General features: G+C 38.3%; 1 protein-coding gene across 5 annotated transcripts; it reads left to right on the top strand.

Moving 5' to 3' along the window:
* BIRC2 (baculoviral IAP repeat containing 2) lies at positions 1-26,121 on the top strand. Of its 5 annotated transcripts, none has more exons than XM_021926484.2 (9): positions 1-971; positions 2,199-4,355; positions 4,452-4,551; positions 16,167-16,245; positions 16,934-16,982; positions 21,437-21,679; positions 25,091-25,162; positions 25,271-25,312; positions 25,413-26,121. In XM_021926484.2, the coding sequence occupies exons 2-9, from the start codon at positions 3,461-3,463 to the stop codon at positions 25,604-25,606; spliced, it is 1,674 nt and encodes a 557-aa protein (XP_021782176.2). In that variant the 5' UTR covers positions 1-971; positions 2,199-3,460; the 3' UTR covers positions 25,607-26,121. The 5 variants fall into 5 exon arrangements, with proteins under 5 accessions (XP_021782176.2, XP_021782174.2, XP_003910641.2 ...); XM_021926482.2 differs by having other exon boundaries at positions 21,437-21,691; positions 24,908-25,162; XM_003910592.3 differs by having other exon boundaries at positions 3-971; positions 24,908-25,162; positions 25,413-26,113.
* Positions 26,122-27,430: the final 1,309 nt, after the last annotated feature.

Genomic DNA, 27,430 nt, shown 5'->3' with positions numbered 1-27,430 from the left:
GTATATATTTCATTTTATTGAAACATTCAGAAAATACTGGGAGTGAAGCCTGACTTGCAATACCGTTCCCGTTGCTGGCAATGAGCATCTGAAATAATGACACTTTTGTCTTTAGTGCATATGCACTGTTTGTCTCCAGAACAGAAAACCAAAAGTTTAAAAACAAGATAACCTAGTTGATTGTAAAACTCATCGAGTCTTCAAAATTATTCATCAGATGCTTCCTACTTTCCAACGCTTCGCTTTTTTCGATTTGCACAGACAGCTGTTGAACGCTGATGCTACACAAACGGTTACAATTGTTTACTTGAGCAAAAAATGCCATCAGACTGACTCCATCCTCAAAATGCAGTCATCTCGACGGGGGGAGGCATCACACTAGGGGAGCCTTGCCAGGGGCCAGACCATAACCCTGAGGTGACACAGGGTAGACGCGCAAAACCACCGGCGCCAGGGCGTTTCCGCAGTGTTTCCCAAGAGTCAAACGCAGCGGCTCACGGTTTGCCACGTCCCCCAGGAGAATGGTAGGCACAGAGAAAGAGGAAACGTGGAGGGAGCACAAACCGCAAGGTGAAGAAAACGAACAAACACCGAGTTGATACGAATAGTCCCCGTTCCCCTGAGGGCCGACCCTGCGACTCCCGATGGGAGTCCAGTTGCGCCGGGCGTCCCTGGGCCTCCCAGCGTCTTTCCCGGAGGTTAGTCTCCCCACGGCCGCAAGTGCGCTCGGTTCCGCTTTCCGGCCCCACCCTCCCGGGCGCCCTCGCGCGGCTGTCAACGCAGGTCTCCGGCCGGGCGCGCTGACGTCATCGTGCGTCGGCGTGAGCCCGGATGGGGCGGCGGGCTTCGGGAGCGCCGGAGCTGATCCGAGCCGAGGCGGCCGTATCTCCTTGTCGGTACCGCCGCTTCCCGGCTCTGGGGAGGCCTCTAGGCTGCCGCGCAGCTTCCGTGTTTGCTGCGCCCGCACTGCGGTGAGTGCTGCTTCTTCCGGACTCGGGCGGCGCGGGGAGGGTGGGGACGCGCGGGCCCGCGGGGGCCCACTTCCCTGATGTGGCGGCCGGGCGAGGAAGGAAGGGGCCTGAGGCCGTTCGGCCAAGGGTCGAGGGTCGCCGGCGGCTCTCTGCTTTCTACTCTCGCCAAGGTTTTATTGGATTCGGAAGCCCAAACTTCAAGACTTGCAGTCAAAGCCGTTTTTAAAATATGACTTGTTTTCAAACTTCCTCTGGCCGCCGCCCACTCTTCTGGCCCTTGGACTTTGCCCAAGATGTTTTCTCGCAGTTTTTGCAAGGTTTTAAACAGCCCTCGGCGTTCTTTTAATGTAATACATTGAAACGAAGATATTTCGGTGGCGGTGATATTTCATATTTCATAGTTGCCACTGCGCTCTGTCATTCCAGTAGTCTGTTGTGTATTGTGAGAAACAACTCTGGGAAATTATTGGGTAAATCCCATAGTTTCTATTCTTTTCCCTTCCATCCTATCCCCTGTCCAGCTGCAGTTTGCATAAAGAGAATGCTGCAGTGCGGTGCTCGCAGATAAAAGTCTTTCGTTTAAAGATAGGATATAAGATCGCGTGTAATTAAAGCAATCATGCCAGTGGGCGTCAGGCCACTGTTTCACAGGCCGCTGTGTTAGGTTTTGTTTTCGGTTGTTTTCTGCCGTCGTTGCTTTGAAATTGTAAGGGATTGGCAGAGTTTAAGGGTTTATATTAATGAACTCGTGGTACATTTTACTGCGGTTTTCCTAGTCGCGGAGAGACTTGATATTACAAACTAACGTTGCTGTCTGATTACTGCTGTACTGCTGTTGACAGGGTTTAGTGGAGTACCTTGTCGCTCTCTCTGCCTTTTTAACCAATGTTCCTTTGCCTCCAGCAGAGTGCCAAAGATACCTTTAGGTCAGAAAAGGGGAGGAGAGCAAGGACAAAATGTTTTCCTGTGTGAAAATTTCCATCTGTCTCTAAAGTTGTGCTTTTTAAAGACACGTATAGTTAGTGCTATGGGAGTATGTTGCATTTATTTATTTTAATTAAGAGCTTTTTCAGTTAGAAAGTTGTAGTGACAGATTGCTGGAAATTAAGATGTGTTATCTAAAATGTAAATTATTCTTAGACTTTAGTGAATAAATTGAAGAGTATGTAAGTTCTATTTGGCATGCAAATACGATTTTCTAAAATACCTTTTGTTTTTTCTTTTCAGATTTACAGCCCTGAAGAATCCTCCTCTCCCTATTTTCCCCTTGCAGTAATAAATCCCATTTTGGAGATCTCGAAGCTTTATAAAGGGATATAGTTTGAATTCTATGGAGTGTAATTTTGTGTATGAATTATATTTTTAAAACATTGAAGAGTTTTCAGAAAGAAGGCTAGTAGAGTTGATTACTGATACGTTATGCTAAGCAGTACTTTTTTGGTAATACAGTATTTTGTTAGGCGTTTCTGATAACACTAGAAAGGACAAGTTGTGTCTTGTGATAAATTGATTAATGTTTACAGCATGACTGATAATTATAGCTGAATAGTCCTTAAATGATGAACAGGTTATTTAGTTTTTAAATGCAGTGTGAAAAGTGTGCTGTGGAAATTTTATGGCTAACTAATTAAGTTTATGGAGAAAATACCTTCAGTTGATCAAGAATAATAAAGTGGTATACAAAGTTAGGAAGAAAGTCAACATGCTGCAGGAAATAGAAACAAATACAAATGATATTTAACAAAGATAGAAGAGTTTATAGTTTGTGAACTTTAAGCCAAATTCATTTGACATCGAACACTATAACAGGCACAGATTCAACAAAGCTTGTGGGTGTTGACTTCCCCAAAAGTTGTCAGCTGAAGTAATATAGCCCGCTTATGTAAATACTATGGTGATAAGGTGTGTGAACTTAGCCTTTAAATAGTGTGACCATATGAAGATTTTAATTACTTTTGTTTATTGGAATAAAATGAGATTTTTTGGGGACATTATATTAAAGTGCTTATAGGGAAAGAAGCCTGCATGTAATTTTTTACCTTGTGGCATAATCAGTAATTGATCTGTTACCCAGGCTTCATAGCTTGTAACCAAATATAAATAAAAGGCGTAATTTAGGTATTCTGTAGTTGCTTAGAATTTTGAGAATATAAATCTCTGTGAAAAATCAAGGAGTTTCAACATTTTCAAAAGGGCATCCACCTCTTCAGGGCTTTAGGTTAGTATTACTCAAGATTATGAACAAATAGCACTTAGATTACTTAAAAGAGTTACTACAACCCCAAAGACTTGTGTTCTAAGTAGTATCTTGGTAATTCAGAGAGAGACTCATCCTACCTGAATATAAACTGAGATAAATCCAGTAAAGAAAGTGTAGTGAATTCTACGTAAGAGTCTATCATTGATTTCTTTTTGTGGTAAAAATCTTATTTTGTGTGAAGAAATTTCATGTGACTGTTTTAGCTATCAAACAGTACTGTCACCTACTCATGCACAAAACTGCCTCCCAAAGACTTTTCCCAGGTCCCTCGTATCAAAACATTAAGAGTATAATGGAAGATAGCACGATCTTGTCAGATTGGACAAACAGCAACAAACAAAAAATGAAGTATGACTTTTCCTGTGAACTCTACAGAATGTCTACATATTCAACTTTCCCCGCCGGGGTTCCTGTCTCAGAAAGGAGTCTTGCTCGTGCTGGTTTTTATTATACTGGTGTGAATGACAAGGTCAAATGCTTCTGTTGTGGCCTGATGCTGGATAACTGGAAACTAGGAGACAGTCCTATTGAAAAGCATAAACAACTATATCCTAGCTGTAGCTTTATTCAGAATCTGGTTTCAGCTACTCTGGGATCCACCTCTAAGAATACTTCTCCAATGAGAAACAGTTTTGCACATTCATTATCTCCCACCTTGGAACATAGTAGCTTGTTCAGTGGTTCTTACTCTAGCCTTTCACCAAACCCTCTTAATTCTAGAGCAGTTGAAGACTTCTCTCCATCGAGGACTAACCCCTACAGTTATGCAATGAGTACTGAAGAAGCCCGATTTCTTACCTACCATATGTGGCCATTAACTTTTTTGTCACCATCAGAATTGGCAAGAGCTGGTTTTTATTATATAGGACCTGGAGATAGGGTAGCCTGCTTTGCCTGTGGTGGGAAGCTCAGTAACTGGGAACCAAAGGATGATGCTATGTCAGAACACCGGAGGCATTTTCCCAACTGTCCATTTTTGGAAAATTCTCTAGAAACGCTGAGGTTTAGCATTTCAAATCTGAGCATGCAGACACATGCAGCTCGAATGAGAACGTTTATGTACTGGCCATCCAGTGTTCCAGTTCAGCCTGAGCAGCTTGCAAGTGCTGGTTTTTATTATGTGGGTAAGAAGCAAATAACTACATTTTATCATTTTATTTTGATTTACATATTAGAACATAATGTGTTTTCAATATTTAGTCTTTTTTTTTTTCTTGAAGGTCGCAATGATGATGTCAAATGCTTTTGTTGTGATGGCGGCTTGAGGTGTTGGGAATCTGGAGATGATCCATGGGTAGAACATGCCAAGTGGTTTCCAAGGTAATTGTTTTGAAAAAGGTATTTGTACAAAAAACTCTGTGCTTAAAAGAAGTAGGCATGCTTACATGATTTAGTTTACCGTTAAATTATAACAAAGCCTCTTTTGTGCCGCTGGGGAATTATCCTTCTAAAAGATCACATTTTAACTTTAATTGTTTTGTTGAAAAATACTATGCAGTCTTCTGTGTACTTTTGTAAGTCAGTTACAAGTATAGCCATACATTTTATTTATTGCCCATCTTCTTTTAAAGAGTACTTAAGGATTACAAAGACATATAAAATAGATTAAAAAGAAGTTAAAAAAAGGTAAGAACGGGAAAACAAGAAGGGACACAGAATGGATGCAGGAATAAGGCAAATGTAAAAATGCATATATTAAGAGCATATCTTGGCTGGGTGTGGTGGCTCACACCTGTAATCCCAGCACTTTGGGAGGCCAAGAGAGGTGGACCACCTGAGGTCAGGAGTTCGAGACCAGCTTGACCAACATGGTGAAACCCCGTATCTACAAAAAATACAAAAACTGGCTGGGCATGGTGGCACACGGCTGTAGTCCCAGCTTCTCGGGAGGCTGAGACAGGAGAATCGCTTGAGCCTAGGAGGTAGAGGCTGCAGTGAGCCAGGATCATGCCACTGCACTCCAGTCTGGGTAACAGAGCGAGGCTCCATCTCAAAAAAAAGAAAAAAAGCATATCTGACTGTCCATTTTAATTGTAAGTTATTTTTTCTGTACAATTTTCTTTTTTTATAATCTGTCATTTACCTCTTTTTAGCCACTTTGTCTCTAGCAGTGTCTTTTTATTATAGCCTAGAAAGAATTTAGGGGCAGTGTTATTAGTAGAAATAAAATTAGAGATTAATTGTGTTTGTAATTGAGTAGCTATGTGAACTTAGACGTCATTTATAAAATGAGGAGGGGTTGGCCTGGATAATTTTTTTTAAATAGTGATAAAATGGGCATAACATAACATTTACCATCTTAACCATTTTTAAGTGTAGAGTTCTGTGTCATTAAGTACATTGATACTGTTCTGCGATCACACTGCTATCCATCTCCAGAATCTTTGCATCTTCCCAAACTGAAACTGTCTACCCATCAAGTACTAATTCCCCGTTACCCCTTTCCCCAGCATCCTGGCAACCACCATTCTATTTCTTTTTTTGTTTGTTTTTTTGAGGTGGAGCCTTGCTCTGTCATCCAGGCTGGAGTGCGGTGACATGATCTTGGCTCACTGCAACCTCTACCTCCCAGGTTCAAGCGATTCTCCTGCCTCAGGCTCCTGAGTAGCTGGGATTACAGGTGCCCGCCACCACACCTGGCTAATTTTTTTGTATTTTTAGTAGAGACAGGGTTTTTAGTAGAGACCCAGTTTCACCATGTTGGCCAGGTTGGTCTTGAACTCCTGACCTCAAGCGATCTGCTCACCTCTGCCTCGGAAAGTGCTGGGATTACAGGCGTGAGCCACCGCTCCCTGCTCCACCATTCTCTTTCTGTCTCTATGAATTCGACTACTCTAGGCACCACATATAAGTGGAATCATACGTATAGATTATGTTTTTACCTCAGTGTCTTTCACAATAATGAAGACTCTCTTGAACCCCTTCAGGAAATTAAAAAAATATTTTTGTCATTTTGTGTGATATATGATGAAAAAGAAACTTGAAGTAACAAATACTTCATTATGGATCAGTACATTGTTAAAAGTTGTATTTTAAAGTTATATCATTAATAGTCATATCAAGATAAATTTTGACTTTTTTACACTTTGAAAAATGACTATTACGTTTAAAATTAAAATGCATGTTTTATCAGACTTTTAAATGACTTAATTATGCTGGGATCTATGGGATTGTGTACATTTAATTTGAAATTTAATTCATGTTGTGGTATCAAAGACAAAAACAGCTTCCAAATTCCAGGGTTGGAACTGCTACATTTTGTACTTTATGAAACAAAATTAAAATCTTTATTTTTGTAACTTGTGTTTTGTTTTAAATGATTAAATAAGGGAGAAGATGTAGGGGTGCGTTTTGTAAATGCTTCTCTGAAAACAACACATTCTTTTTTCCTTTTTTAAATTTTTTTGAGACAGAGTCTCATTTCATCACCTATCACTGCTGGAGTGCAGTGGCAAGATGGCAGTTCACTGCAACCTCTTCCTCCTGGGTTCAAGCCTCAGCCTCCCAAGTAGCTGGAATCATAGGCACGCACCACCATGCTCAGTAGTTTTTGTATTTTTAGTAGAGACGGAGTTTCACTATGTTGGCCAGCCTGGTCTCAAACTCCTGACCTCAAGTGATCCGCCCTCTTTGGCCTCCCAAAGTGCTGGGCTTACAGACCTGAGCCACTGAGCCTGGCCCACATTTCAATTGGGAATAATCTTTAATCTCCATAAATCCATCACCTTATGTAGTAACTTTCTTTCTTTCTTTTTTTTTTTTTTGGTGAGAACTTTTAAAAGATGCTCTCTTCGCAAATTTCAGTATTATTTATAATACTGAATATTATAAGGTCCAGTATTATTAGCTGTAGTCACCATGTGCTGTACATTAGATCCTCAGAAAGTTTGTGTCCTTTGACCAGCATCTTGCCATTTCACCCACCCCCTTATCGCTGGCCACCAGCATTCTACTCTCTGTTTCTATGATTTTGGATACCATACAGTATAGTTGTCCCTTGGTAATCTTGGGGGATTGGTTCTAGGATGTATACCAAAATTCACACATACTGAAGTCCTGAAGTTGACTCTGCAGAACCTGTGCATCCAAAAGTCAGCCCTCCAAATATGTGGGTTTCACATCTGCAGATATGATCTGCATTTGGTTGAGAAAAATCTGCATGTAAGTGGACATGTGCAGTTCAAACCTGTGTTGTTCGAGGGCCAGTTGTATTTGTCTTTCTCTGGCTTGTTTCACTTGGCATAATGCCTTCTGGGTTCATTCATATTGCAGATGGCAGGATTTTATTTATTTGTTTTTTTTTTGACGGAGGCTCTCTCTGTCGCCCAGGCTGGAGTGCAGTGGCGCCATTTTGGCTCACTGCAGTCTCTACCTCCTGGCCTCAAGCGATTCTCCTGTCTCAGCCTCTTGAGAAGCTGACATTATAGGCACCTGCCATCATGCCCGGCTAATTACTCTATTGTTGTAGAGATGGGGTTTCACCATGTTGGCCAGGCTGGTCTCAAACTCCTGACCTCAAGTGAGGATGTGGATGGGATTACAGGCGTGAGTCACCACGCCTGGCCAGGCTCATACCCCATTCATCCCTCAGTGACACTTAAGTTGTTTCCATATAGCTGCTTGAACATGGGAGTAGAGATATCTCTTTGAGATACTGATTTCATTTCCTTAAGATATGTACACAGGAGTGGGATTGCTAGATCATATGCTAGTTCTATTTTTAGTTTTTTGAGCAGCCTCTATGCTGTTTTCCATAATGACTACTAAGTTGCCAGCAATGGTCAAGGGTTCCCTTTTCTTCACGTGTTTGCCAACATTTGTTATTTCTTGTCTGTTTGATGATAAAGCATCATTACAGGTGGGAGGTGATGTTTCATTTTGGCTTTAGTTTGTATTTCCCTGATGATTAGTGATGTTGAACACCTTTTCATGTACCTGTTGGCCATTTGTATATCTTTGAGAAAATTTCTATTCAGGTCCTTTGCCCATTTTTTCAACCTGAATTATTTGGTTTTTTTGCCTTTGAGTTGTGTAAGTTCCTTATATATTTTAGATATTAACTCCTTATCAAACGTATAATTTGCAAATATTTTCTCCCATTCTGTAGGTTACCCTTTTATTTTGTTGATTGTTTCCTTTGCTGAGCAGAAGCTTTTTAGCTTGATGTAGTCCCAGTTTATTTTTGTTTTGGTTGCCTGTGCTTTTGGTGTCATATCCACAACATCATTGCCAAGACCAGTGCCAAGGAGCTTTTTAGCCTACATTTTCTTTAAGGAGTTTTATAGTTTCTGGATTTATGTTTAGTCTTTAATCCATTTCTGGTTAATTTTTGTAGGTGGTATAAGATAGAGGTCTGGTTTTATTGTTTTACATATGGATATCCAGCTTTCCCAATACCATTTGTTAAAGAGACTGTCATTTCAACATTGTGTGTTCTTTGTGCCCTTGTCAAAGATTAGTTGACTGTATATGTGGATTTATTTCTGGGCTCTCTGTTCTGTTGGTATATGTCTTTGTTTTTATGCTAGTATCATATTGTTTTGATTACTGTAGCTTTGTAATATAGCTTGCAATCAGGAAGTATGATGCCTCGTTTTTTTGTTTTTTGTTTTTTTTTCCTCAAGATTGCTTAGGCTATTCTGGGCCTTAAGTTCCATACAAATTTTATGATTGGTTTTTCTATTTCTGTGAAAAAAAAAGTCATTGGAATTTTGATAGGGATTATATTGAATCTATAGATTGTTATGGGTAGTATGTACATTTTAACAATATTCTGTTAATTCAAGAATACAAGATTTTAAAAATATTTCTGTCATTTTCAGTTTCCTTTTTCAGTGTCATTTGTTTTTCATTGTATTTCTCTTTTACCTCCTTGGTTAAATTTATTCTTAAGTGTTTGTTTTGGTGCTATTGTACATGGGATTACTTTCTTGAGTTCTCTTTCACATAGTTCATTGTTAGTACTGACTTTTGTAAGTTGGTTTTGTATCCTGCAACTTCTGGATGGTTTATTAGTTTTAACTGTTTTTGGTGGCATCTTTAGGGTTTTCTCTATATAAGATTATGTCATCTGCAGACAGAGACAGTTTGACTTCTTCCAGTCTGATTTGGATGCCTTTTTCTTTTTCTTGCTTAATTGCTCTGGCTAACCATTCCAGTATTATGTTGAATAGAAGTGGCAAGAGTAAGCACCCTTGTTTTGTCCTCACGTTAGTGGAAAAGCTGAAAGTCTTTTTTTTTTTTTGAGACATAGTCTTGCTCTGTCGCCCAGGCTAGAATGCAGTAGTACGATCTCAGCTCACTGCAACCTCCGCCTCCCGGGTTCAAGTGACTCTTCTGCCCCAGCCTCCTGAGTAGCTGGGATTACAGGTGTGTGCCACTGCCCCTGGCTAATTTTTGTACTTTTAGTAGAGACGGTGTTTCACCATGTTGGCCAGGCTGGTCTTGAACTCCTGACCTCATGATCCACCCGCCTCAGCCTCCCAAAGTGCTAGGATTAGAGGTGTGAGCCACTGCGCCCGGCCAGCTTTCAGATTTTTCATTACCGAGTATGATATTAACTGTGCACTTGCGGTCCTTATGTTGAAGTATATTCCTTCTATAGCTAAATTGGTGAGAATTTTTATCCTGAAAGGGTATTGAATTTTGTCAAATGCTTTTTCTGTGTCTGTTGAGATGATTATATGATTTTGTTTGTTTGTTTGTTTTTTGAGATGGAGTATTGCTGTGTTGCCCAGGCTAGAGTGCAGTGGTGCAATCTCAGCTCACTGCAACCTCTACCTCCTGGGTTCAAGTGATTCTCCTGCCTCAGCCTCCCGAGTAGGTGGGACTACAGGTGCATGCCACCACACCCAGTTGATTTTTTTATTTTTTGTAGTGATGGGGCTGGTCTGAAACTCCTGACCTCAGGTGATCCACCCACCTTGGCCTCCCAAACTGCTGGGATTACAGGTGTGAGCCCTGCACCTGGCTGATTATGTGATTTTTATCCTTCAGTTTGTCAATGTGTGGTATCACATTTATTGATTTGCATATGTCATACCATCCTTGCATGCCAGGTATAAATCTCACTTGATCTTGATATATGATTCTTCTAGTATGCTGCTGAATTCAGTTTGCTGGTATTTGTTGAGGATTTTCGTGTCTGTGCTCATCAGGGCTATTGGCTTGTAATTTTCTTTTCTTGTGTTGTCCTAGTATGGCTTTGGTGTCAGAGTAATGCTTGGCTTGGTAAAATGAGTTTGGAAGTATTCCCCTGCTACTCCCTCTTGCCTCCCTTTTCCTCCTCTCTCTTCCCTCCCTTTTCCTCCTCCTTCTTCCTCCTCATCCTCCCTTTTCTCTGCATCCTCCTTTCTTCTTCTTCCTTCCTTCTTTTCTCCTCCTCCTCCTCCTCTTCTCCTCCTCCTTTCTTTCTTCTTCTTGGTAGAATTGTGCTGTGAAGTCATCTGTTCCTGGGCTTTTCTTTGTCAGAAGATTTATGATTACTGATTCAATCTTCTTACTAGTTGTAAGTCTTTTCAGATCTTCTATTTCTTCCTTATTTTAGTCTTGGTAAGTTACAAGTTTCTAGGAATGTATCCATTTCTTCTAGGTTATCCAGTTTTTTGGTGAATAATTGTTCATGGTAGTCTCTTATGATCATTTGCATTTCTGTGTTATCAATGGTAACGTCTCTTGGTTTTGATTTTATTTATTTTAGTCTTCCTTTTTACTAGTCGAGCTAAAGCTTTGTTGATTTTACTTATCTTTTCAAAATCTAGCTCTTAGTTTTAGTCATCTTTTCTGTTGTTTTTGTAGTCTTCATTTCTTTTCTGATTTTTATTTTCTTCTGCTAACTTTTTGTAGTTCCTTTAGATGTAAAGTTACATTGTTTATTTTTAAGATTTTTTTTAATGTAGGCAATTATTGCTATAAACTTGCCTTTTAGAACTGCATTTGTTCTATACATTTTGCTGTGTCATGTTTCAATTTTAATACTTCTTCAGATTTTTTAAATTTTCTTTTTGATTTCTTCTTTGACCCATTGATTATTCAGGAGTATTTTGTTCAATTTCCACATAGTTGTCAGCTTTCCAGCTTTCATTCTGTTACTGATTTCTGGTTACATACCATTGTAGTCTGAAAAGATACTTGATAGGATTTCAGTCTTCATCAGTTTGTTGAGTCTGGTTTTGTGACCTGCTATATGATCTACCCTGGATAATTTTTCATGTGTGCTTAAGAAGAATGTGTATTATCTGCTGTTTGATGGAATGTTCTGTATAAAGGTTGAGTATCCCTAGTCCAAAATCCAAAATGTTCCAAAATTTAGAACTTTTTGAATACCAACATGATGCTCAGAGGAAATGCTCTTTGAAACATTTTTGGTTTTGCATTTTTCGATTAGGATGCTCAGCTGGTAAACATAAGGCATATATTCCCAAATCCAAAAAAATCTAAAATTCAAAACACTTTTAGTCCCAAGTATTTTAGATAAGGAATATTCAACCTGTATGTATGTTAGGTCCATTAGATCCAATGTATAGTTGAAGTCCAATATTTTCTTTCTTATTTTCTGCCTGGATGACCCATCCATTATTGAAAGTAGGGTTTTTGAAGTCTTCTACTATAATTGTGTTCCTATCTATTAATGTCTTCAGATCTGTTAATATTTTCTCTATATATTTAGGTGGTCTGATGTTGGGTGCATATATATATTTATAGTCATTATATCCTCTTGTGGAATTGGCCCCTTTCTCATTATATAATTACTTTCTCTGACTCTTTTTACAGTTTTTGATGTAAAGTCTGTCCTATCTGATAGAACTATAGCTTCCTCTGCTCTATTTTGGTTTCCATTTGTATGGAATATCTTTTTTCCCATACACATGCATGTACTTAAAGGTGAATTGAGTCTCTTGTAGACAACCTGTAGTTGAATCTTGTTTTCTTTATCCATTCATCTGCTCTTTATCTTTTGATAGGAGAATTTAACCCATTTACATTCAAGGTAGTTATTGATGGGTAAAGACTACTGTCATTTTGTAATTGTTTTCTGGTTGTTTGGCAGATTCTTTGTTTCTTCCTCTCTTGCTGTCTTCCTTTGTGTTTAGATGATTTTCTGTGGTGGTATGCTTTGATTCCTTTATATCTTTTGTGCATCTACTATTGGTTTCTACTTTGTGGCTATCATGAGGCTTACATAGAACATCTTATAGTTAGTTATAGTAGTCTATTTCAAGCATTAACAATTTAATTTCAATTGCATAAAAAAACTGTACTCTTACTCAGACCTTCCTGCATATATTTTATGTTTTTGATGTCATTATTTGCATCATTTTATATTGTATATTCATGAAAAAAGTATTGAAGCTATAGTTTTTAATACTTTTTTTAAAAAACCTGTATTTTAGAATTAAGTAATTTACACATGATTATTATAAATTTAGAATATTCTTAATTAGATATGTATCTTACCAGTGAGTTTTATACTTTCGTATGTTTCCATGTTGCTAATTAGTGTCCTTTCGTTTCAGTTTGAAGAACTCTTCAGCATTTCTTGTAAGGCGCATCTAGTGGTGATAAACTCCCTCAGCTTTTGTTTGTCTGGGACTGTTTACATCTCTTTCATTTCTGAAGGACAGCTTTGCTGGATACATATTCTTGTCTGGCAGTTTTTTCTTTCAGCACTTTGAATATATCCAACTCTCTCCTGGCCTACAAGGTTTTTGCAGAGAAATCCACTTATGGTCTTATAGGGATTCCCTTGTAGAAAATGAGTTTCTTTTCTATTACAGTTTTTAAATTCTCTTTCATCTTCTATTTTTGACAGTTTCATTATAATATGTGTCAGTGAAATCTTTTTTGGGTTGAATCTTTATGAGGTCTTATGAACTTCCTGTACCTGGACATCTTATCTTTCCCTAGGTTTATGAAGTTTTCAGCCATTGTTTTTTTAAAAATCATCTTTTTGCCCTTTCTCTCTTTTCCTTCTTGAATTCTCGAGTTTGTTTTTTGTTTTCTTGGTGTTTTTTTAGATGGTGTCTTGTTCTGTCACCCAGGCTGGAGTACAGTGGCATGATCTCAGCTCACTGCAGCCTCCACCTCCCAGGTTCAAGCAATTCTCTTGCCTCAGCCTCCCACGTAGCTGGGACTACAGGTGCGCACCACCATGCCTGGCTAATTTTTATATTTTTAGTAGAGACAGGGTTTTGCCATGTTGGTCAGGCTGGTCTTGAACCCCTGACCTCATGTGATCCACCCGCGTCGACCTCCCAAAGTGCTAGGAATACATGTGTGAGCCATTGTTCCTGGCCTTGAATTCTTAAAATGCAAATATTGTTTTGCTTGATGGTGTCCTCTAATTCAGATAGGCTTTCTCCACTATTCTTTTTTTCTTTTTTCTTTTTTTTTCCTCTGACTAGATCATTTCAGATGACCTGCCTTTGAGTTCACAGATTCTTTCTTCTGCTTAATCAGGTCTGCTGTTGATGCTCTCTATTGCATTTTTTTTGTTGTTATGTTCTTCAGCTCCTGAATGTTTCTTTTTATTATTCCTATCTCTGTTGAATTTCTCATTTGTTTGTATATATTTTTTTATTTCATTATCTGTGTTCTTTTGTAGCTCACTGAGTTTGCTTGAAACAATTGTTTTGAATTCTTCATCTGTTAGTTGATAGATCTCCCTTTCTTTGGGGGTGGTTATGGAAAATTACTGTGTTTCTTTGGTAATGTCATGTTTCTTTTTTTTTTTTTCTTTCTGTTTCTTGTGGCCTTCTGTTGTTATCTGTGTATTTGATGGAATAATTACATTCAGACATTATAGATTAGTTTTTTTTTTGAGCAAAGACATTTGCCTGTGGGTGAGTGTGAGGGTGCCAGCCAGTAGGTGTGGTGGTTCTGGCTCTGTGGAAGGCCCAGCATTGTAAACTCCATGTAGCTCTCTTACCCCAGATCATTGTCAGTGAGGATTGCAGGGGTCCTCAACATCCAAGGCTGCAGGTATCCATACCAGCAGCAAGGTTTTTTTTGGTGGCAGAGGCGGCTGGGGACCTCTTGATCACTTTTTCTCCCATGGGAGACATCGTGGCCAAGGGGATTCTTTTTGGCACAGGTTCTGGCTTTGGGCTTTGTTGTGTTGGTGTTGGTGGCAGCACTGATGTCTCTGATGGCGTGGACACCTGTGGGGCAGCTACAGAGCCAAGGTTTGGAGTGCAAGTGCCTGCAGAAAGACAGCGGGTCTGGGGTTCAGGATGTTGACTAGCCTGCAGCAGTGGTGCTTCTAGTGCCTCAGATGTGGGTGCACATAGAGCAGCCTTTAAGTTGGGTGTGGAGTGCAGGTGTGCAGAGCAGCCAGAGAGCTGGGATCTGGAAAGTGTATGATTAGAGCAGCCACAGAGCAAGGGTCTTACATGCAAGTACACGTGGAGCACCTGTGGCTCTGGGGTCTGGGGCATGTGTGGGGGTGAGGGGCTGCACTGTCTCTGGGCAGTGCAAGAGCTGCTTTTTTTCAGGGTGAGGAGTGCGGTAGTGTCTCCCTCTCCAGGGGGTTCATAGCAGTGCTGGGTGCTGGTTACCTTAATGGTGAAAGCTGTCAGTGTCCTCTGCAGAGTAGGCTACTGCAGTTGACATCAATGAACACTATAGGGTCCTTCACTGTGAAACCTGCAGGAAGTCTGTGGCTATCCTGAGGGTTATTGGGGTCTCCAGGGACCTGCTCTGGGGAGGAGCCTAGCAGTCTTTGCCACTGAGGACTGTGATGGCACTCACCACATGACTGATACAGATAGCCCTCACCCCTTGTTCTTAGCCGTCTCCAGATGTCTCTGCTAAGCAGATCTCCCAGCAGTCCTTTCTGTGTGGTTATTCTCTCTTTTTTTTTTTTTTTTTTTCTCACTGTATTGCTGTAGGCTGATTGGGCTATTGAGTTCTTCCAGAGCTGTATTTGTTTGTGGATAGCTGTCTCTTTATTGTTTTTTGTGGGTGGAAGAAGGCTGGTGTCTCCTAGTCTGCCATCTTGCTGATGTCACTCTTGCAAACTTTCTTTGAGTCTGTGGCTTTTCATTTTTTAACATCTTTTGAAGAGCAGATGTTTTCAATTTTGATGATGTCAATTTATCAATTTTATCTTTTGTGGAATATGTTTTTGGTCTTTTGTCTAATAATTCTTTACCTAATGTAAAGACAAAAGGATTTTTCTCCTGTACTTTTTCCTAAAGTTTTATTATTTTAGGTTTTATATTTAGGTATATGATCCATTTTTACTTTTATTTTAGCTATTTTTGCATATATGTGGGCATAGGTCAGAGGTTTTTTTTGTTTTAAATACGTATACCCTGTTGTATAGTATCATTTGTTGAAGAAACAAAAGGAATAGAATGGATATAGATGGTATGTGAACTTCTTGGCACATCTTCAAGAAGCCCTATCAGTTTAAAAACAAATATTTGAGAAACACTGTCACATTATATATAGATAAAAATATTTGATTCCATATTTTTTGGAGGGAAGGTAGTGGATTGTGGCTCAAATGTAATGGAAGAGTGAACATTGAAGAAAGATGAGCAGTTATATTGTGAAAGATCACGTTGTAGGAATACTGAGTTAATAGTATCTGAAACTGTTAAGTAGTTCACTTTAAGCACAAAATAAATTGCATATAATAGTGTTTTTTGGGAGTCAACTTGTTCCCCTTTGTAGGTGCAGACGCTTTTCTTTTTGTTGTTGTTATGTTAATGGATTGAATTAGAAAATACCATGATATATAACACACAGTAAGATGTATGTGGTTTTATGATAATTTTGTTCCTATTAGATATGTATGTGTTCTGGGTTGTGATGTAAAATGTTTTTACTATGGGATACAATGAAAGATTTGAAATCCATTTTTTCTAGAATGATCAGGTTATATTTGATATGAAACAATTTAAAAAAATAATTTTCCTCATATGTTTTAGGTGTGAGTTCTTGATACGAATGAAAGGCCAAGAGTTTGTTGATGAGATTCAAGGTAGATATCCTCATCTTCTTGAACAGGTAAATACATGTTTAAAATTAACAACTTTGAATTCTGCTTTATAATAAAAATACTATTAGGTTGGTGCAAAAGTGATCGTGGTTTTTGCCATTGAAAATCATGGCCAAAATCGTGATCACTTTTGTACCAACCTATATTAGAAATTATACTTACTTCTCTTTTATTAATTGTAGATACATATTTTCATTCATGTTAATGACAACTTTGATTTTTACTTTTGTAATCAACTTGATTGTTTAGGGCTTTTTAAAAAGATTGTTGTTTGTTTTTACTATTTTGAAAAATCATTTATGCTGCCACTGTACAAATTTGTGATGGGATTGGAGAAGGAGCTTTAGTGTGTCTTTGCTGTTTTCCAGAAAAACAAACAAAAAATAACGTGTTAGGCTCTGAGACCCTTTGAGAGTAACCCAGTTAAAATCTTATTTTCCTAATGGAATGAGAAACCACTGATACATTTTTCTACTTTGCTGAAACTAGAGAAATACTTGAATTCTAATTTGGGATAACATGAAATTTAAGGAAATCTATGTGATTAGGGTGAAAGAAAGCAAAGTAAAGGTCATAAATCACTCAGTTCTCAAACGAATATATACATTTACTTAACATAAACTTACTTTAGTGTTGTTCCTTTCAGATTGTTGGGGATATCTGATTTTACCTATTAACTTTTCTCTTGTTTCATAGCTGTTGTCAACTTCGGATACTACTGGAGACGAAAATGCTGACCCACCAAGTATGTATGAAATAATTTTAAGTATAGAGTGTAAATTTTTATAAGAATTTTAGGAATAGGCTGGGTGCAGTGGCTCATGCCTGTAATCCCAACACTTTGAGAGGCCGAGGTTGGCAGATCACCTGAGGTCAGGAGTTCGAGACCAGCCTGGCCAACATAGTAAAACCCCATCTCTACTAAAAATACAAAAATTAGCCGGGCGTGATGTGCTTGTAGTCTCAGCTACTCGGGAGGCTGAGGCAGGAGAATTGCTTGAACCCATGAGGCGGAGGTTGCAGTGAACTGAGATTGTGCCATTGCACTTCAGCCTGGGCGACAGAGCGAGACTCGGTCTCCAAAGAAAAACAAATGTAGGAATGAAAGTATGTACTTTTTAGAAGAGTTTCTGAAGCCATAGGGAAAAATACTGGGAAGTCAGCTAATAAATATTTTTTATATATATATATGCATACACACTAGTTTTTGTTCTAGTGCTATACTTACCACTTTTAGTGCTGACATTCCAACTGGAGAAATGAGACATAAGCAAAAGAAAAACAACAGATAGCTTGAAGCAATGCCAAATAAGCGGTGCAAATAGTAAGCCCCCCAGAAAAGAAAAGGTTGCTGTGAGCTAGCATGATTTGGAAAAGCAGTTCACATATGATTCACGAATTGGACTAGATGTTAGGTATTTAAGTCAGGTATGTTGTATTTCAACGCAAGGGCAGGAAATAGTATAGCTTTTGATTAGAGCTTAATGTTAGCCACATCTGCCAGTTTATGTAATATACATATGTTATGGTGTCTAAAATGGCTAAGGTAATAATCCACTGTTTTATGTACCAAGGGCCATTCTGTTTGTGGCACAGCATTTCAAGAAAGATACTGGTAGATTTGTTAACTGGACCAGAGAAAGGTGACCAAGATGTATGAATCTTAGAAACCATGGCTCAGGAGGACTGGATGAAGGATTTGGTAGTATTTGACTGGGAAATTAGGAAGGAGAGTACCTGGGTACATGACAGCTATCTCTTGTGTAATGGACCTAGAAAAGATAGATAGCAGTGTGGGCTGTTCTTAAAATTTTTAACCACTGCTGTCAAGTAGGCTCCCCTGAAGTTCTACCGTAGTTCCTAATAAAATCACTTTGTCAATCTTTAAATGAGTGTTTCTTGTTTTCTTTCTTGATAATTTTCTAACACTCTCTTCCCACCTTGTCAGTTTATAACCTTGCTTCCCTAAAAAAATAGAAGGTTACTTTGGCAGTGACATACCCTTTCTCTCGAGTCTTCAATTTTTCCATCTCTCCTGAATCATTCATGTTAGCATATAAACATAATGTACTTTTGCTAATCCTAGGAAAACTTCCATGAACCAATGTCCCCATTCAGCTATTATCTTATTACTCTGCTTCCCTTTACAACAAAATACCTAGGAAGATTTATCTATGCTTACTCTGTTTTACTTTCTCACCTTTCATTCTTTCTCTTACTTGTTCTGCTGGAACTGTTCTTGTCATGGTAACCAAGGACTGCCATGTTAGCAAATCCACCACTTGACCTGTTAACCAGCATTTGATAATCATTGGGTGCTTTGTCTGTCTTTTTTCTTTTTTTGAAACAAGGTCTCACTTTGTCACCTAGGCTGTAGTGTAGTGGTGCCATCATGGCTCACTGTAGCCTTAACTTCCCTGGCTCAGGTGATCCTCTCACCTCAGCCTCCCGAGTAGCTGGGACTACAGGCATGCACCACCACGTTCAGCTAATTGTGTCTCTGTGTGTGTGTGTGTGTGTGTGTGTGTGTGTGTGTTTTGTAGATGCAGGGTTTCACCATGTTGCCCAGGCTAGTCTCAAACTCTTGAACTTAAGCAATCTGCCTGCTTCGGCCTCCCATAGTGCTGGGATTACAGGCATGAGCCACTGCACTTGGCCTCATCTTTCTTAAGACACGTTTTTTGCTTGACTAATCAGATCCCATACCCTTGGTTTTCTGTTTCCCTGGTTGATCCTGAACAATTTCCTTTGTTGGCTGCTCCTTTTTCAAACTTTAAAATGATGGAGTACCCCTCAAAGCTCAGCTTAAATTTATTTCTCCATTTCCTGAGCCCCAAGCTGGAATGTCCAGCTGACTGTTTAAATCTCTACTTGGCTGTAACAGACATCGTAGAGTTAATAGGACCAAACCAGAAATTTTCTCCCCCATTCTTCATTCATCAGATTTGTTCCTTCTTTGATCTTCCCCATCTCAGTTAATGGTACTGATTTCTTAGCATTAAAAGTTGGCTCAAGATAGGTATCATCCCTGATTCCTCTCCTTCCTTTAGTTTTTATATTTAATCTATTAAAGTCTTTTCATTTCTGTCTTCATAACATATGCCAAATCTGACTACATCTCACTGTGTCTAACATCCTAACAAGTCTTCCTGATTCCAGTTTACCCCATTAAAGTATATCTCCACAGAAGATACCATATTAAAAATATGATTTGCAGAAACTTAAAAAAAAAAACAGGTTGAAAAAAGACCTGCATCCAACTTTAACATCTTGCTTTTTCAAAACAATTTAAATTTGTTATGTATGAGAAAGAATGGAATACAGCTCAAGAGCTTAGCTTATTATGCTAAATTCTCTTGATTACTAAATCAGGAATCTCAGCCAAAAATAAATAGACATATGTAGGAAAGCTGCAGTCATTGGTTCTCAACTAGAAGCAATTGAGAGGGGTAGAAAAGGAGGGTTGGTTTCGAAATTACTGGAGGACTGCTACCAGCACTTAGTGGATGTGAAACAAGCATGTTGTTCTGTAACATGTGAGACAGTCCTAAGAGTTCCATTGAGAAATAATGCAGGTGACTAACATTCCTGAATACCTGATGCCATTTCTTCAGCTTGTCTTTCCTTTTCCTCTTCTCTTTTTTCATCTTCAACATTAAGAAGTCATCTTCTGAAACACAAGTCAAGTTTTATCAGTTGCATGCTTAAAACACTCCTGGAATAGTCTACCAAAATTAGAATAAAATGTGAACTCTTAGGAAGGCTCTGCTCATCTTGGCATTGTCCTCTTTTACCTTCTGCCACTTTCTTTCTGTTTCTTGATCATGTCAAGCTTTTCCCTTAATTTAAGGCTTTTACACTTGCTATTCTCTTTGCTTAGAAGACTTCTTTGACATATTTCCATAGCTTACTCCTTCCCCCCCCCCCGAAAGTATTAATGATTGCACATGTGATAGATGTATACATTCTTCATAAGGGAAAGAAAAAGAACTAAATGCCGTAGGCAATGCCAAATTCCCCTCTGATGCTTACATACAGTTCTGTTTCTAACTTGTAACACCCAGAGCTCAGTAACATGGGCTAGATTTATACCAGTTTAGTTCATTTGTATATTTTTAAATTTTTTCACAGTAGTCCAGCATATATTGTATGTTATTTATCCATTCCCTATTGAGAGCTACTTGTTATTTTCTGGATTTTTTTTTCCTGCTGTAAATATTGCTGTAACGATCCTCTCATGTGTCTCTTACCTTGAACATCAAGTATTTCCTTAAGGGATGCACTTAAAAGTGAAATAGAGCTCATTCCTTGTTATTTAAGTCTTTGTTCTGGTGCCGTTTCTCCAAACAGGGATTCCACGCATGTTTGAACAAGAGAGCACATTGTTGACATTGTATATTTATATGTTTATTGTAACAGTTTCCCAGAAGATGGCAGTAGTATCTTGAAGAATTATGTCTTTTTGTATTTTTTTCATAAAAGTATCATATGGGCTAGCATTGACTGTTAGCAGAAAATGCTTCCCTGACTACCCTATCTAAAATGTCTTCCTGCTTCCCGGTTTCTTTTAATGACCTTACACTACTTTTTTCTTCAGAGCATCTGTCACTGCCTAAAATCGTATTGCTTTAATTACTTCTTAAGCCATACTTTTTCACTACATCTTCTGGGTGAACTGATCTTCTATTTTGCTATACTTCCCATTTTTGTTTGTTATTCTCTCTGCTTCAGCTATCCACTTGTCTAGACCCTGTCCATCCTTCAAGTCCAAACTCTAATGCCACTTTTCCATGAAGTCTTTGTGATTTTCCCCCACTTTCCTGGCTGGAGAAGATTATTTCACACTTCTAAGTTTGTGTAGCATTTTGGTTTCCAGAAATGACTGTACATCAGAATCATTTGGGGAAATATTTAAAAGATACAGATTCCTAATTCTTATCCTTAGATAATCTTTCATTAAGTAGGTCTAGGATGTAGCCAGTGAGGTGGGTTTTGTGAAGAGTATAGCATATTAATTGTATTCTCATTTGACCATTATGAAGTTCAGACTTTTATTGGAGTTATAGGTAATTGATGCATATAGCTCATCTCCTTTACCAGAATATGAGAGTAAAGGATGAATAAAGATTGTGCTGTGATACTTTTTTCCATAGGTTTATGTTTGTGGAATTTAATATTAGCATGTGTCTTTTCAAATAGTTATTCATTTTGGACCCGGAGAAAGTTCTTCAGAAGATGCCGTCATGATGAATACACCTGTGGTTAACTCTGCCTTGGAAATGGGCTTTAGTAGAGACCTGGTAAAACAAACAGTTCAAAGTAAAATCCTGACAACTGGAGAGAACTACAAAACAGTTAATGATATTGTATCAGCACTTCTTAATGCTGAAGATGAAAAAAGAGAAGAGGAGAAGGAAAGACAAGCTGAAGAAATGGCATCAGGTATTCAGGAATGTTAGTCACCTGCATTATTTCTCAATGGAACTCTTAGGACTGTCTCACATGTTACAGAACAACATGCTTGTTTCACATCCACTAAGTGCTGGTAGCAGTCCTCCAGTAATTTCGAAACCAAATTACCCTCCTTTTCTACCCCTCTCAATTGCTTCTAGTTGAGAACCACTGACTGCAGCTTTTTTCTACATATTTATTTTTGGCTGAGATTCCCTGATTTATGCCAATCAGAGAATTTTAGCATAATAAGCTCTTTCTTGAGCTGTATTCCATTTCTTTCTCATACATAACAAATTTAAATTGTTTTGAAAAAGCAAGCTATTAAAGTTGGATGCAGGTCTTTTTTCAACCTGTTTTTTTTTTTAAGTTTCTGCAAATCATATTTTTAATATGATATTTTACTCCCTAATCCTTGCTAAATGGTCCTCATACAAAAAATAGAACTTACAATGAAATTCTGGGGCTTGATGAGAACCACCTGCCCAATCCAAGGATAACAGGAAAACTAATTTTTGTATTCGTCCAGACAGTGTTAAGTTTCGGCCCCTCAAAACAAGTATTTTGAGTAATCATTTATTCCTTCAATAAATATTTATTGAGCATGAGCCCCAGTGCCAAATACTGTGCCTAATCATGGTGGTTGCTCTCAAGGAGTATATACAGTAGCTGGCGAGACTAGTGTGCAAAAGACAGGGTTAAAGGGCCAGCAGAGAGGCGAAGGTTGCATATGTATGGAGTATTGGGTTGGAAGATGCTTTCTTTTTAAGCTTGTAAGTAAAGATAGGAAATAACTTAAGAGTACATTATTGGCCGGACGCGGTGGCTCAAGCCTGTAATCCCAGCACTTTGGGAGGCTGAGACGGGCGGATCACGAGGTCAGGAGATCAAGACCATCCTGGCTAACATGGTGAAACCCCGTCTCTACTAAAAAATACAAAAAACTAGCCGGGCGAGGTGGCGGGCGCCTGTAGTCCCAGCTACTCGGGAGGCTGAGGCAGGAAAATGGCGTAAACCCGGCAGGGGGAGCTTGCAGTGAGCTGAGATCTGGCCACTGCACTCCAGCCTGGGTGACAGAGCAAGAGAGACTCTGTCTCAAAAAAGAAAAAAAAAAAAAAAAAGTACATTATTGCACGACCATGTAGCAAAATGTTTAAAGTCTGGATTTCTACATTGAAACAGATTTGTGTTTAAATTGCAGCTCCAGGCCGGGCACGGTGGCTCACGCCTGTAATCCCAGCACTTTGGGAGGCCGAGACGGGCGGATCACAAGGTCAGGAAATCGAGACCATCCTGGCTAACATGGTGAAACCCCGTCTCTACTAAAAATACAAAAAATTAGCCGGACGTGGTGGCAGGCGCCTGTAGTCCCAGCTACTGGAGAGGCTGAGGCAGGAGAATGGTGTGAACCCGGGAGGCGGAGCTTGCAGGGAGCCGAGATTGCGCCACTGCACTCCAGCCTGGGCGACAGAGCAAGACTGTCTCAAAAAAAAAAAAAAAATTCCAACTCCATCAGTTACTAGCTTGGCTATTTATTCAACCAGACATCTGCTTTCTCATCTGTAAAATGAGGATAATAATAGTATGAATCCCATAAGGTTGCTGTTGGAATTAAATGAGATATTGCAAATAAAACACTTTAACACAGCTCCTAGCACATCAATTTATTTCTTTATTTATATATATATTTTTAACCATTAGGTAGATTGACTTGGTAAGTGGGAGGGACTTGGTGAAAGAAAGGGCCTAAGAAAGGTCAATTTAAGGATTGTTAAGTAGTAATGAAATCCAGCTAAGGTTATATGAAATTACTGTCACCTTAGATTTATGACTTTCTCATACTTTGTGTGGGTCGGAAAATAGTATTGAATTACAGATTTGGCAGTGTTAATAGGGGAAAGGCCAAGTAAGGAATATGGAAGATGAGTTAAGGGTGCTAATACAGAGAACCTCATTGAAACACCTGACTGCTACCTAGATTGGAATAGGAGATTTGAAGCAAAGCCTGGAGACAGCCTTGTGCAGGTAGAATTGGGAATGACGTGAAGATCTTGAAAAGGTGAAGAACAAATTTGTTAGCAGTGAGAGGAATTATTTCAGTAGAAGAAAAAGTTGTGGTCACAGAATGGAATTTTATAGTTTTGAGAGTATTAGAGCAGTTCACTTCTAGAAAGATGTAAAAGGGGAAAGAAGATAGACTTCTGTTTTTATAATTTATTTCTCATTAAACTGGTACTTTGTAGAGATGTACTTTTAAAATTTTTTTGAAAGTCTGAAAATGGACAAATTTTTTAATGATTCAGATACCAAAAGAAGGAACTACCATATTCCATAAATATAAATTAACTATGGAGTTTTATGGGATGCAATATTGAAGGAAAAACGTTGACTTTTAATAAAAAGGTCAGGCTTCATTCTTACGTAGTTTTTCTTAAAATTGCTGTAAACATAGATATTTATAAAATAATAATGGTAGTTAACTATGTACCACATATTGTGCCAGATGCTTTACATGTATTATTCAATCCTCACAACTCTGAGGAAGGTACCATTATGTATATTTTACAGATGAGGAAACTGAGGTGTATGGGGAAAGATGAGGACGCATAGCTAGTGAGTGAGCCTAGCCAACACTGGAACGTAGGTCTGTTTTGACTTCACAGCTCAAACCTTACAATACTACAATACCACGTCTTAAATATGGGGTGTTGAAAAGAACAGTCGTCTAGGATACCTGGTTCTGCAGCTTATTCTTTCCGTGATCTTGGACAGGCCACTCATTCTTTTCTGAGTCTTTTTTCTCCCTATGTGAAAATGAGAGCCAGTGATACTTCCCTTGTTTAATTGACAGGATCACTGTATCAAATGAGACAAATTACTATGAAAGTGCTTACAAAAGTAAAGTGATATAATGGAAATATAACTCAGTATTATTATATAGGGTGGGGGAAATTATTACTGTCTTCTAAAAATCTCTTACTTGCAACAAAATAAAAGCGGAGTTCTAGGACATGTAAACATGTAGACTTAAAAATTACAGAACCAGAGATTTCCTCTGGAAGTTTACCAAACAACAAACTTTCAAATGCAAACAAGTTACTTTGTTCTTTTTTGAACTTTAGTGCCTAAATTGTTTGTAGGGTTGGTTATTAGTGACTATATGAGTATAGTTAAAGGAGTTTAAATTCTAATGGATTTCTTTTTCTTTTTTTAATGAAGATGATTTGTCATTAATTCGGAAGAATAGAATGGCTCTCTTTCAACAGTTGACGTGTGTGCTTCCTATTTTGGATAATCTTTTAAAGGCCAATGTAATTAATAAACAGGAACATGATATTATTAAACAAAAAACACAGATACCTTTACAAGCGAGAGAACTGATTGATACCGTTTTGGTTAAAGGAAATGCTGCAGCCAACATCTTCAAAAACTGTCTAAAAGAAATTGACTCTACATTGTATAAGAACTTATTTGGTGAGTTTGTTGAGAAAATTATTTTAGAAATTCTTAGGACTGGCTAGATGCGGTGGCTCAGTTTTGTATTTAGTAGAGTGATGCTTTTTATATGTTTTCTTTCCTCAGTGGATAAGAATATGAAGTATATTCCAACAGAAGATGTTTCAGGTAAAACAAAGATTTAAAACCAACATGAATTATTACTCTTTTTTTTTTTAATGGGGAGTGAAGTGGAAGCAGTTTTACTAAAGTAATTTCTTGTTATTAGGTCTGTCACTGGAAGAACAATTGAGGAGGTTGCAAGAAGAACGAACTTGTAAAGTGTGTATGGACAAAGAAGTTTCTATTGTATTTATTCCTTGTGGTCATCTGGTAGTATGCCAGGAATGTGCCCCTTCTCTAAGAAAATGCCCTATTTGCAGGGGTATAATCAAGGGTACTGTTCGTACATTTCTGTCTTAAAGAAAAATAGGCTATATTTTAACATGTATAAAAAAGTCTTTAAAATATTGTTGAACACTTGAAGCCATCTGAAGTAAAAAGGGAATTATTACTTTTTCAATTAGTGACATTCATGTTCTAGTCTGCTTTGGTACTAATAATCTTGTTTCTGAAAAGATGGTATCATATATTTAATCTTAATCTGTTTATTTACAAGGGAAGATTTATGTTTGGTGAACTATATTGGTATGTATGTGTGGACCTAAGAGGAACTAAGGGAGTAGTGTCACTGCTTGTTATGTATCATTTCAGGAGTTACTGGATTTGGTATTCTTTCAGAAAGCTTTGAATACTAAATTACAGTGTAGATTAAAAGAACTGGAAACCAGAAACTCTGGAGTTCATCAGAGTTAATGGTGCCGAATTGTCTTTGGTGCTTTTCACTTGTGTTTTAAAATATCCTTATTATTTTCTTTTATTTCTCCCCCTAGTTTGTGAGAAACATCTCAATAAAGTGCTTTAAAAAGATTGTGTTACCAGAATATTTTTTCTGTCCTGATTTAAAAAGTAATTTTCATGTGTCTTCATTGTACTCAAATGCCAGCTATTAAGTAAAAAATTGCATTCATGAGAAATTATTGTTTTAAAAATAATGTTATCTGTGAAATTTCTTTAGATGACAGTCTCTTGTTGCTTTGTATGTTATAGATACAATGTTGGATGAAAAATGAATCCAACGTTAATTTCAAAAAACTCTTAAATTAGATAAATAGGCATTATTTTCAGACAATCGTGTAATTGCTTTGTTGCATAGGTGTTGATGAGGTGAGGTGGCGGCATACAGGCAATGAAGGGTTAGTACCTCCTTTCTTGGTCCAGCCATATTTGACCTTTCTTAGATCTCACTCTGTGGCAGACTTCTGAAGCCAGGTGGATAAGGAAGTCTAATGTTAAAAACTCTTCCTTTTTCTTCTCACCTCACAACTCTTTTGGATTCCTTTAGAGAACACATGGGAAGAGTGAGTAAGAATTCCTGTATCCCCCAGTCTCTTCTCTTGCCTTTGTTTCTGTCCTGATATGCTGATACATGTATATAAGTCCAAATGCATATACCTAGATTAAAGACCTCACGAGAGAAACTCCCAGCCATTATGGAGGGAATATAAAGAGGGAATTCTTTCCCCGCCCCCGCAAATTCAGTAGACTCAGAACAATGTTAAAACATTGTTAACTTTTCTCTGCTTTTCATCCTGGACTTATGATTGCTGAAGGGATAATTAGGACCCTCAAGGAATCAAATTAGAAGTCCTTTAGTCAGAACAACCCAATATGTCTAAGTCATAAAACCAATCCCCCTTGTTGTCACAGGATACTATTAAGTCTTTTTAAAAACTATTCTCTTTTTTTCTTATCTTGCTTGTAATAGCTCCTCTATCGAGGATCCCGTTTGCCAGATACAGTGCTAAATGCTTTAAACAATTGAGATGTGCTGTAGGTTCAGTTGTATCCCCCGCAAATTTATATGTTGAAGTCCTAATTGCCAGTACCTCAGAATGTACCTGTATTTGGAAATGGGGCCGTTAAAGAGGCAAATAAGGTAAAATGAGATTATATAGTTGACTGCTAATCAACATGATTGGTGTTCTAAGAAGGGATTAGGATACAGATGCAGAGGGGTGACTATGTGAAGACACCCGAGAAAGAGGCCTCAGAAGAAAGCAAACCTACCAACACCTTGATCTTGGCCTTCTAGCTTCCAGAGCGGTAAGAAAATAAATTTCTGTTGTTTAAGCCACCCAGTCATTGGTACTTTATAGCAGCCTTAGCAAAGTAATACAAACTACC

Source organism: Papio anubis, chromosome 12, assembly GCF_008728515.1.
Source record: "Papio anubis isolate 15944 chromosome 12, Panubis1.0, whole genome shotgun sequence".
Classification (NCBI taxonomy): domain Eukaryota; kingdom Metazoa; phylum Chordata; class Mammalia; order Primates; family Cercopithecidae; genus Papio; species Papio anubis.
Note: the sequence above shows the minus strand (reverse complement) of the source record. Positions and strands in the feature narration are given on the sequence as shown.